The 12,656-nt window shown below is 50.4% G+C and overlaps 1 protein-coding gene across 1 annotated transcript; it reads right to left on the bottom strand.

Annotated features, from left to right (window-relative positions):
• Positions 1-1,479: 1,479 nt before the first annotated feature.
• Abo (ABO, alpha 1-3-N-acetylgalactosaminyltransferase and alpha 1-3-galactosyltransferase) lies at positions 1,480-12,071 on the bottom strand. Its single transcript, XM_036184938.1, is given in 6 exon segments — positions 1,480-2,309; positions 2,311-2,710; positions 4,785-4,919; positions 7,001-7,057; positions 7,703-7,772; positions 11,811-12,071. Coding segments are annotated over 6 exon segments (972 nt in total). The 5' UTR covers positions 11,830-12,071; the 3' UTR covers positions 1,480-2,018.
• Positions 12,072-12,656: the final 585 nt, after the last annotated feature.

Below are 12,656 nucleotides of genomic sequence, written 5' to 3'. Positions count from 1 at the left end.
TTGGTGACTACCCTAACTGTCATCATAGAGCCTTCACCAGTGACTGATGGAAGCAGATGCAAACATCTACAGCTAGGCACTGGGCAGAGCACCTGGAGTCCATTCAAAGAGTAGGAGAAGGGATTATATGAACAGGGGCCAAGATCATGATGGGGAAACCCACAGAGACAGCAGAGCCAAGCTATTGGGAGCTCATAGACTCTGGACTGACAGCTGGGGAACCTGCAGGGGACCTAACTAGGCCCTCTGAATGTGAGTGACAGTTGTGTGGCTTGGTCTGTTTGTGGGGTCCCTGGCAGTGGGACCAGGATTTATCCCTAGTGCATGAACTGGCTTTTTGGAGCCCACTCCCTATGGAGGGATAACTTGCTCAGCCTTGATGCAGGGGGCAGAGGCTTGGGCCTGACTCAACTTGATGCATCAGACATTGTTGACTCACCACAGGAGGCCTTAACCTCTCTGAGGAGTGGATGAGGATGGGGTGGGGAGGAGGTTGGGGAGCAGGAGGAAGGGAGGGAGGGGGAACTGTGGTTGATATGAAATAAAAATAAACAAATAAAAAGGAGGCCTTGAATTCACAACAAAGGCAAGATGCCCTAAAAATAATAATAATAATCCACCCCATCTATGATCTGCTAGAGCACTAGAAGGGACCTTACACAGGCAACAACAGGATATCCAAAGACAGGCTCAGTGAGGGCCCAGCACCAATAGTGTAACAGAAACCAGAGGCCTTGAACCAGACCAAACACTCTGTGCAACAAACACTTGCAAGTAAAGATGCATGGATGAAGGGGTTTACTGTGTGACTCACTGTGTCACACTGCAGTTTCCATGACAACATTTTTAATTTTTTTCTCTTCTTTTCCCCTTTTTTCTCTTAGCCTTTGTTTTATTTGGGGATGGGGTATAGGGGCAGAAGATGGATGAGAAGGGATGGGGAAATGAATGGTATCAAGATACACGATGTAAAAGACACACAAAATAAATAAAAAGAAAGAAAAATGCAAAAAAAAAAAAAAGTAACAATAACCCACACTACCACCCTCCCCCAAAAAAAATGTAAAATTTGATGCTGGGAACTGAATTTGATCACAACACTGTAAAAGGGAAAAAAAGAAACCATCTCTTTATTATTGGAGATTTCAAATGGAAACTAGAGTATAAAAATAATGTAGTAGACCTTACACTCAGCAAGTTCAGTCATGTGTCTCTAAGAGAGAACCCGGACCAGTGGTAGCATGCCTGACTAGCACCCATGAGGCCCTGGGTTCAATCCCAAGTACCTCAAAAACAGAAAAAGAGGGCTGGAGAAATGGCTCAGAGTTTAAGAACACTGGCTGCTCTTCCAGAGGTCCTGAGACCAATTCCCAGCAACCACATGGTGGCTCACAACCATCTATAATGGGATCTTATGCCCTCTTCTGGCATGTAGGCATACATGCAGACAGAATACTCAAACTTAAAAAAGAAAAAAAAATACATAAATAAATTTACTAAAAAATTTAAAAGAAAATTTAAAACTTTCTATATCACCTAGAAATACACTTATTCCCAGGATGGATAACCAGGTATTCCCAAATAAACCAAAAATGAGCAAAGGTCACAGAGTGATGGTCTGCCAGCTGGGCTAAACAGGAGCTAAGCACCCCTGAGGCCTGCAGGCTGTGACTCTCCCTGCCCTCCTGCCTATTCTATTCCTAAGGGCACTGGCCATCTGTCAAGCCTCCCAGCAGAGGAAGGGACAAGCTGAGTAAGGTTGCTCAGGCCTTCAGGAAACTGCATAACAGAGTTTCCCCATGTTCTGAAGGCTCTGGCTACCATCTCATTGAATAGAAGGAGCATAGGGACACAGTAGGAGCTGGAGGTGGAGTAATCCAGGGGCTTAGTGTGTGATGAGCCAAGTGGTTGGTACCAGGGCTGCTGAAGGGTGATACCAATGTCTCTCAAATCCTTCCAGTTCCACACAGCCTGGAGTGCCCCTGGATATAGGTCTGGCCTCTCCAATAGGATTTGAGCTATAGATTCCTGATTGCCTGATGGTTCTTGGGCACAGCCACATATCTCAGCTTCTTCATGATGGAGGGCCAGCCCAGCAGCTGCTGGTCCCACACATACTCTGGGGACAACACCTTTGTAGGCTTGTGATATAGCAGGTACTTGTTCAGATGGCTCTCATCATGCCACACAGCCTCTATGCCATTGGCCTGGTCCTGCACCATAGCCTCATGGCAGGCCTTGGTGAGATGGTGCACCTCCAACACTGACCCCCCAAAGAAGGCTCCCATGTAGTAAAAGTCACCCTCATCCCAGGGGGATGTAGGCCTGGGACTGTGGCCGGCGCTCATAGGTAAAGGCCTCTCGGCTGCTCCTGTAGAAGCCAGGATGCAGGGTACCAAAGAGTGCTGTGAGAATCTCCACACCCACGTGGTCACTGAACTTCATGTCCACATCTGCACACACCAGGTAATCCACCTCATGCAGAAAGCGTCGCTCAGAGAAGTGGCTGATCATCTCCATCCTGTGCATGGACACATCCTGCCAGCGGGTGTAGCTGTGCACAGTTAGCACCACCAGCTTTCGTCCTGCACCCAGGGGCACCTGTGGCACGTCAGCTGGACGGTCAGTGAAGACATAGTAGGTGACCTTGTGCCCCACCATGAAGTGCTGCTCGGCCGTCTCCAGGAAAAGCTTCAGGAACACCACATACCTGTGACGGAGGACAAAGGGGTATGGAGAGCCTTAGTGCAGCTAGGTCAAGACTTGCCAGGGCAGGTCAGGCTGCAGAATCCATGGCTACCTGGAGGCTTGAAGTGGTAGCATCCCCACTGTACAGCTGTCCTGACCAGTCTGCAGGCTGTACCTCACCTCACTCTCCTTTGCTGCAGAAGGGTGCAACATCAGCACCACATCTTAGCAAGGAACACTGAGGTAGAGCGCTGGAAGGTTTCAGCGAGGCAGCAGGGCTGACTCTAGACCTGGAGTTCCAGGCAGAATCCCTGCAGGTATCTCTTGTCTTGGCCGTCCCCTCAGCAGGCCACCTCTCCATGTGTCTGTCACCCTCCCCCAGTAATGTCAGCTCCATCCCTAGACCCTTGAATTGTCCTGAGCAGAGCCTGTGCTCACAGGGCCCCACTTTCTAAACCCTGGTGGAACTGGATGGATCTGTAAGGGCCTGGGACCTGCCCCCATCCTTGTGGCACTCTCCAGGGCCCTGTCTCAGGAAAGGTAGGGGTCTCCAAATCCCAGACCTTCCTCATCAGAGGCTTGAAGGTGCCTGTGGACAAAGCACTGAGTTACTCTCTCATATCCTTAAGTCATACCCCATGTACTCCACCAGAGGAAGATTCAGTCTCACAGAGCAGGTAGGGACAGGAAGACAGGCATCCTAGAAAGAAGGGCAAGCCTAAGCCAAACCCTCAGGTGCCAGGGCAAAAGACTTCGACCCCAGGTTCTATGTCCTCTCCCATACCAAGAAGTTTTCACCTGCTTCAGATGGCTGCTTCTCCCTTGATGACCCCCAAGGCCATGTGCTACCACCATGGGAACAGGGATGCCTGTCACCTGGCAAGTGTGCCAAGCCCTCTCCACTTCAATGTCAGAAACAGACAAGTGGCTGTTTTTCCTGTGCAAAGGTGACAATGGGGCTCCCAGCTCGTTCCCTCAGAGGCCACCTTCCCACAGACAGAGCACCTACCCGCACCTGGCAGGGCTCTTGCTCATGTACCCAGCAGCACCCAGACAAGGTAGTGTTTATGTCTTGTTACTGTGAAGTCCTTTGTCTATAGGAGCTCCAGGCATTCTCAAGGTGCCTAAGATCCCTCCAGCTGAGCCCCAAACCTCTCTCAAGTCTGGTTGGTACAAAGGCCTCAGAGCTGTCCTTGGATTTCACGCAGCACTGTAGGGAAGGACAAAGCCCCTTCTCATAGGCAGACCACAGAAAGGGCTTCTCTCAGCCCCCACAGCCTTCCACACTGCAATGCTTCCCTGTCCTGCTCCCCACAGGCTCCCACAGGGCAAGTTTCTGGTCTGTGGCCTAAAGTCAACTTGACCCAGAGTCTCAGGGCTTCACAGGTAACCCCCCCAGGGCAGAGGTTAAAGGTTTCACCTAACCCTTGCTGTCCACCTTGTCCTGTATCTCAGGACACATGCGTGGTTGCATCTCAGGACACATGGGTTGTCGCAGCTCTGCTGACATCCTGTTCCTTGCTGCCAGCCCTGGGGATGAGGACACCCACCTAAACTGTGTGCTGAGGGAGGCAAATGTCACCTGGCTGAGAGCTCAGAGGGCTGTGGCTGTGGAAGAAGGCAGAGCTGGGTTCATTCACCTGTGAGCCCACCAAAGATAGAGATGGTGACAGAGTGAACCACCCCCACCCCCACTGCATCCTAGACACAAGTGTAGTATGCCTGGCCTCCAACTTGACAGCTGTGCGTACGCACATATGTGGATATGTGCGCATGCCCATTGCATATATCCATGTTTACTTGTCTGTGTACCTGTGTGGAGGACAGAAACTGATTTTGGGTGTCTTCTTCTGTCATTCATCTGTTTTGTTCTTTGGACAGGGTCCCTTCTCTGACTCTGAAGCTCACTGTTTGGCTATGCTGTCCAGAAAGCTGCCCGGATGCATTTGTCTTTCCCCTCCACCCACAGGGCTGGGATGACAGGGGCATACCACCATGCCCAGCCTTTACATGGATGTTAGGGATCAAATTCAGGTCTTCATGCTCCTGAACCAAGTGTTTTACCCACTAGAGTCTCTCCAGCACCCACTGCTTACTTTTTGATGGCAAACACAGTCAGTCCAACTGTGGTGTTCTGAGGCCTGAACTGCTCATTCAGTATGGCGATGTTGAAGGTCCCCTCCCAGATGATGGGAGCCAGCCATGGGGTCAGGACAAGAACATCTTTCCTACTACATGGGGACAAAGCCACAGTCAACATGTGACCAAACATGCCTGCAGGAGCCCTTCTCAGATTCCACACCCTCAGCTGCCCCCAGGGCTGCCCACCCTCCCCAGTGGGGCCTGGCTAGTCAGCAGCAGTTCTCACGTAGTACCCCCACCCCACTCCACCAAACCATAAAAACAACTGAGTGTACTACAGCCACCACATCTCTGGAAACTGATGACAGAGACAGGAAACAAGGATCAGAAGCCCAGAGGGAAATGACAGACAGGAGATGCTCCGGGCTCCAGACCTGAGTCAGACAACTCGGACTCTGAAAGGGTTGTGAACTGAGGGCAAGAAGAATCTTAATCAGGTCTTTGTTTTTTTTTTTCTGGGTTTTGTGTTTTCCAGTGCTGGAGACTGGCCCAGGCCTCAGGTATGCTGCTGAACTATCCCCACTGCAAGCAAATCATCCTTTACCACCTCTACGACTCCTGCACTACCCATGCACTGACTAAATCTACTCACCTGGGTGTTAGCACCTTTGGCTGGGCATAGGTCATCCTGCAAAAAGACAACACCAGAACTCAAGGTGACTGGAAGGTCGCTGGAATGCATGTCACTGGCAGCTGTGTACCAGGCAAACAGACCTGCATGAGCAGTGGCAACCAAGCCACTGTGTATGTCCATGACCCTGGGAGTACAGGATGGGCTGAAGCAGGAAGATCACAGTTTCACTTGACATAAGGGTGGGAGAGGAAATCATGACACCCCTCCCCTTACTTAGGGCTGGGAAATCTAAGGACAACTTTAATCCACAAGCTGGATGAGAATGAACATGTCTGTCCCTGGTAGATGCCAACCATCCGACCAGGGCCTGAAGCCTGCCTTGGTCCTCTCTTGGCTGGTGGCACACAGAGTCCTGGCTCTCTGTCTTGGTCAGAGACCAGTCCCAACATCAGTGTGAAGTTCCTCAAAAGGTCAGGCCCCAGGGACAAGAGCCACTTCTGCTAGTAAGCTGCATATTCTAAGCTGGCTTGAGAAGCAGAGAGCAGGCCTGGAGAGACGCCCAGCAGTAAGAACACTGGCGACTCCTACAGAATGAGATTCTGTTCCCAGCACCCACATGGAGACCCACAACTGTCTGTAACTCCAGGTCCAGGGACCTGAGGGCCTTTTCTGGACTCTCTGGGCAAGGCACAAATGTGGTACACAGACATACATGCAGGCAAAACACTCATATACATAAAGCCAGGGAGCTCTGCAGAGAGTCATCAAAGGTGTGAGTGCCCCCCAGCACAATGAGGGGGGGACAGAGTGCTCTGCAGCAGTGGAAAACTGACACAAGAGGGAACTGGTGGGAACCAAGAGCAGGTGGGAGGCAGTGTAGTCTAGTGGGAAGCACAGCATAGACAAAGATCGTGGCCACAGTCCCACTCAAGGGCATGTATGACTTGTGCAGGAATGCAGAGGAGCAGGCTGCTGGGGAGGGTCAGCAGGCAGGATCTGATTTCAGAAAGCCTCCCACCTTCTGTGCTGAAGGATCATCAGCGACAGTAAGGAAAACAGGGCTGAGACAGGTGGACAAGCTTGTGGCTGATGCGAGGCTGCAGCAGGTCCAGGAAAGTAGAGCAAAGCCAAAGGATGCCTTCCCAAAAGGCACACTGACAGGATCTGGGACTGTGGGGATGGAGGGACCTCCAAGTTGGGCCTGGTTGTAGAAGGAAAAGACCTTGCACTCAGAAGGCTGCTGGGGTGGTGGGTGGGGAATGGAAGCTGTTTTTGGGTTTGCCCGGGTGGGTACAAAAAGGAGGATGAGGCTGAAGACAGGAAAGACAACTGTGCTCCCTCCCCCAATTACTTCCCCCTTTAGAGACAGCAGGGGGCAGCAGAGGCTGCTCTGGGCAGCCTAGAGAAGGACTGGACCCACACCCATGTAGAAGTACAGTCAGAGACCACAGGCAGAAGGCAGCAGAAAGTTCAGACAGCTGGTGACCCATTCTCACATGTGTATGACATACACACATATCACACACACACACACACACACACACACACACACAGTCATGACACAACACACACAACACACATTTTATACCCACTCACCTAGTCACGGCTTCTGAGTCTCCCAATTCCTGGCTTCTGTGGCTCGGGAATCCATAGCTGTGAAGGAAATGCACAGGGGCCACTGTTCAGGACACAGGCCTGAGACTGGCTGTCTGTCCCTCCCTCCAAAATGCACCACTGTACCCAGCACAGTGAGCACAGAAGTTCCCAGTGGGGATACAGGGCCAGGTGACAGGACTAAGTAAGCTCACCCTGCTGGAAGAAGAGATGGCAAGAGAAGGACCCTGGGGACAAGGCCTGCATCTGGACACCCAAAGTAGTTGCAGACATGCCCCTTCTCCGTGCCAGGCAGCTACAACCCAAGACCGCATCAGGGACTACTTCCTGGCTGTGTCCACAGAAGCCCCAGTAGGCACGCCGTGTCTTGGCTCAGTGAGTGTTCACGAACCATCTGCATCTAGAGAGAGCTGCAGTCCAGGCCCCAGGCCTGCCTCCTCTCCTTCCCCAGGTCCACCCTCACAGCTAGGGCCAAATGACTGGGCACCCAGCCCCATTTGTGGAATCAGAGGGAGACATCTGTCCTGTAACTTAGCCTTCCCTATGGGGACAAGCAAAAGCTGGACATGCCACTGTGTGAGTGGCCAAGAGTACCCTTGTCACTGCCTTGGTAGAGGGGATGCTCACGGCTCAGGGTCCCCACCAGGGTCTCAGGAGCTGTTCCTCACTAGCCTAGATTCTTACCCAAAGAAGACCAAGGCAAGCACTGTGAGGGGAAGGATTCCGAGGTGAAGTGAGTAGCATTTTGGTCTTCCTGAAAAACAGCAGCACAGGATCCAGTTACTCACCCTCTTCCCAGACCGGACTCCCCTCCTGGCCTCTCCTGAGATTCAGAGGTCACCCTGAGCACTGCAGCCACCACTGTGCCCTATTTCAGGTGGCCCCAATCCAGCTGGGGCACCAGCCATGCTGAGCACTCAGAGGGGAAAGAAGGCTGTTCACTTCCTGCTCAGGACTCCAGCTGCTCCCTTGGCCCTCAAGGTCCCCTTGGCCCCCATGTCCTCATGCCACTGAGCACCCCTTCCTGTGGTAAACTGAAATGAACCAAAATGAATACTTCAGGGTCACTGCTCCCCCTCTGGCCCCTGTATGCTCACACCCATAGGAACAGCAATTGGTCTGTTCTAGTGACATTTTCCCATGCTGGGGTTGAAACCCAGGGCTGATGAGTGTTAGGTAAATGCTCCACCACTGGACTATGCCCCTAATACTTCAGGTGATTTTCATGTCTCTAGAAGTTATGTGTTCTCATAATCAAGTTCAAATAGTCCTAAAAGACACATATCTAAATAGACTCATATGTGGGCTCTGGAGAAAGAGCTCAGTGGGTTAGGCTTTTGTCACAGCCACACAAGCATGAGGACCTCAGTTCAGATCCCCAGAGCCTATGTAAATCCAGACATGTGAAATCCCAGCACTCCTGTGATGAGATGGGAGGAGGTGATGGGGGGATCCCTGGAAGCTCATGGGCCTGCTAGCCTGCACACAATGAGGAACAACAGAAGAGACCCTGTCTCAAACAAGGTGAAAGGTAAAGACTGACACCCATGTTGTCCTCTGACCCTCACATGCACACCCACACTCACATGCTGTGTTCTTAAAGGTTTATATCTAAAAAGGCTTACCTCTCCCTGTCCCAACCCATTACTTCGCCTTTGAACCACTTGATATGGTACTTTGTTTATTTTATTTATTTAGTTGTATGTGTTTATCATAGTTTTTATTTCTTGGGGGGTTTTTTTGTTGGTTTTTTGTTGGTTTTTTTGTTTTGTTTTGTTTTGTTTTATTTTTTTGAGACAGTGTTTCTCTGTGTAGCCTTGGCTGTCCTGGAATTACTCTATAGACCAGGCTGGCCTCAAACTTAGAGATCTACCTGCCTCTGCCTCCTGAGTACTGGGATTAAGGGCATGTGCCACCAACAACCCTAAAAACTTATTTTGAGGTATAATTTATATCTAATAAAACATGTCCGTTTTAGATATTGTTTGATAATGTTTGAACAAGGAACCTCACCTTGCTGTGTATGCCCCCACATTCCCCTCCTCATCTACAAAGGAGTCAGGAGACACATGTGCCCTAGGCCTGGCTGTTTACATAACACAATGCTGTCAAAACTCACCACAGGGTCATGTGTGGATTCTTATTCTTTTTCATTGCTTTTTTTTAAATGCTCCAATAGTTCCAGCCATTTAAGAAAATACATCTTCCTGTCACATCATTCTGGCATTCATCAGAAATTACATGGTGGGAACTGGAAAGATTGCTCAGGAATTAAGCACCCTTGCTGCACAATCATGAGGACCTGAGTTGGGATCCCAGTATGCATGTAACACAACAGGCAGTCCATGAATGAAAGTCTGTAACCAGGACTCTTGAGTGAGTGTCATGGTGGTGGCGGTGGATCAAAAGGGCTTGTTGACTTCTAGCCTGACTGAGGAAACTGAGCCTCGGGTACAGAGAGAGACCCTACCTCAAAGGAACAGGTGAAGAGTGATAAAGGAGAATGCCTGGTGCATTCTTCTGGCCTCTGTACTCACACTCCTGGGTGTTCGTGTGTGTGTGTGTGTGTGTGTGTGTGTGTGTGTGTGTGTGTGTGTGTTTAAAAACACTGGCTCAAAGTCCCAGCCTGGATGGTGGGGCTCATGAGGTCCCACTTCTACCTAAGGAGCTATTGGTAAGTCTCAGCAGGCTGAGGAGGGAAGAGTCCATTTCTTCAGGAATGCAGCCTCTGAGAAGCTACTCATGCTCCAGTAGATGACCCCACACCCAAGCACATGCAGGTGGCATTAAGGGAAATCAGTGTTTTTTGTTTTTTTTTTTAAGTCACATGAAGTTGTAGGGAAAATGTGTGGGGAGAAATAGAGAAGGAGAAGAAGGGATAGAGGAGGGATAGAGGATAGATTTGATCAAAACATATCTATGCATATATGACATACTCAAACAATAAAAATAAATTTTAAAAAATGAAAATATTTTCACTCAAGCTGGAGAGGCAACTCAGCAGTTCAGAGGACACACTGCACTTGCACAGGACCCGAGTTCAATTCTCAACACCCACATTAGGTGGCTTACAACCTCCTGTAATTTGCACTCTAAGAGGGCCTGCTGATACCGCTGGCTTCCACGAGTACTTGTTCACATACCTACACACAGACATACTCATTCACATAATTTTAAAATAGTAAAATTAAATCATTTTTTAAAAACACTTATCTAGCCAGGTGGTGGCAGCACACACCTTTAATCCCAGCACTCAGGAGACAGAGGCAGAGTGACCTCCAGGACAGCGAAGGCTACACAAAGAAACCTGGCCTAAAAACAAAAACAAACAAACAAAAATACCACTTAACTACACACATATGGGTCCATTTCCAGCCTCTGTAACCAGTCTATGGAGCTTTGGTTCTACCCTAAACCCAACTGCACCAACACTCTGTCAAGGACATAGGTGTGAGTTGAGACTATAGGGGCATATGGGCATATTAAATCGTACCTGGGAAACTGAACTGTGGTCATTTGATTAAGAATGGCCCCCACAGGCTCATATTTGAATGCATTATCACCAGGGAGGGGCACTACTTGAGAAGGATCAGGAGGTGTGGCCTTGTTGGAGGAAGCTCAGTCACTTTTTTTTTTTAACTTTGTTTCAAAAGCCCAGTCTCTCTCTCTCACTCTCCGCCAGCTGCCTGTGGGTCAGGATGCAGCTCTCAGCTACTGCTCTAGTGCTTGTTATGTATGCCACTGTGATGATAACGGACTGACTATAAGGCTCTGAAACTATAAACAAGCCCCCCAATGAAATGCTTTCTTTTATAAGAGTTGCTGTGGTCACAGTGTCTCTTCACAGCAATAGGACAGTAAGACAGAACTTGATACTGAAAGGGAAAAATCAGTAGCCATCTTGAGAGACACTTCCCCCTCCCCTCCTCCAAAAGTATTTGCTGACCAGCAGTTTTAGAAGTGATCAGAAGTTGAACTGGGATAAGAAATCTATGTATCCTGGACTTGGCAAAACAAGATATGGGCGTTCTCCGCCCTGATGTTGGATGGCGGACCAAGCTTGCTTGTTTTGTTAATAAGAACCTCTGTGTGCTTGCATCGGATAATGGCTCTGTGGTGGTCTTGCTTGGGGGTCTTGAAACCTGGGCACAACAATACCAGGGAGAGGGGTCTTGCTGTGGCTTGTTGTCGACCCTGGACTAGAAAAGTGGTTGAACTCTTTAAGGCAGATTTAATGTGCACCCTAGTAGGAACATGGAAGGCAGCAGTGCGTGCTGAGAGAGATATAAATTCTGAGGGCCCCGCTCAGCTTTCAGAGGGGAAGAATATCAATGGCCTAAGGACCATTCTTGTGATAATTTGGCAAAGTATGCGGCTGCTTTCCGCCCTTGTCCAAAAAATATGCCCGATGCTAAATTAAAGAGTTTTGGATTAACAGTGTAGAATCGAAGATTTAAAGACAGCCTACTACTGACAGGGCTAATAACATTGTTGTTATCAGTAATCACTTAAGCAGACCTACAATGAAAAGGAACAAGCTGGACAAAGACAACTACAAACTGTCCAGTGGGAGGAGCAAAGGGGCACCAGAGGTGCAATGGAGCTAAGGCCAGTGCTCAAGGAGATAAAAGGTTTAATGAAAAGCCTGATGCACCTCAGGCAGGGGTGGATACTCACCCCACCTGCAGCTCCTGGGACTAGAAAAGGGAGGGGAGTGTGGAGAGGAGGCCTCAGACCCTAACCCGGCGGCAGAGCCCGTGCTGCTTATGGCTGCCCTGCTGAGGTCACTCACCCAACCGCAGCTTTGCCATCGCTCCACGGCACCTGCTCCAGCTCCTGCCGCCCACCACCGCAGCATCAGCGATCAACGCCTGCCCGAAGGATGCTGGCAGGGAGGAACACGCCCCGGAACACAGACCCTCCTACTCCCCGAACTTCCTAAAGACAACAGTTCCGTGGACCGAAGCCAAGGTCCCCCGCGCCCAAAGGCTGGTGTTGGTGCCGGGAAGCCCCGCCCCTCCTGGCCTGTGTGGTCCAGACCATTAGCCTGGGGCATAAGCTCGACCTAGGGACAAACACACTGGTGCCCCTCCCATTGATCCCACCCCAGAGCATCCTGAACAGTTCCTGACTAGAGACCCTCAGCCCCCTGCAAGGCCGTTAACACTAGCGGCCTCTTACACCCTACAATTCCAGTTTCCAGGACCCAGATGCACCCCTCCGCGTCTCCAGCCCCGTGGTCCTGCCCCAAGACCTAGGCGTTGTGCTCTGCTGGATAGGGTCTCTGGGCTGACGTTGGACCCTGGGGGTGGAAGGTTGTGTGCATGAGGACCATGGTGGAAGCAGGTTCTCTATTCTGGCTGGTGTTTCCAGGCCTGCTGGTGACCTCTTCACTGCTTCGCTTTCTGCTGACCCAGTTTTAGCAGGTGACACAAGAGTCACCCAGAGGTGACGGGGTCGAGCAGAAAGGAGTTTGGTTCCCCCATATCTTGATTCGTTTTTGAATTCACATTTCTTACTCACCTGTCCTCTCTAATTCCTGTCAGCTAACTGTTTTCATCCTCCCACCGATGTTAGGCCTGGGCCCCAGGGCCTCTGTGGGCCAGAAACCTGGGGCCTTAGGACCACAATACCTCTC

The sequence above is a fragment of the Onychomys torridus genome, chromosome 4, assembly GCF_903995425.1.
Source record: "Onychomys torridus chromosome 4, mOncTor1.1, whole genome shotgun sequence".
Classification (NCBI taxonomy): Eukaryota; Metazoa; Chordata; class Mammalia; order Rodentia; family Cricetidae; genus Onychomys; species Onychomys torridus.
This window is presented reverse-complemented; position numbering and strand designations above follow the sequence as displayed.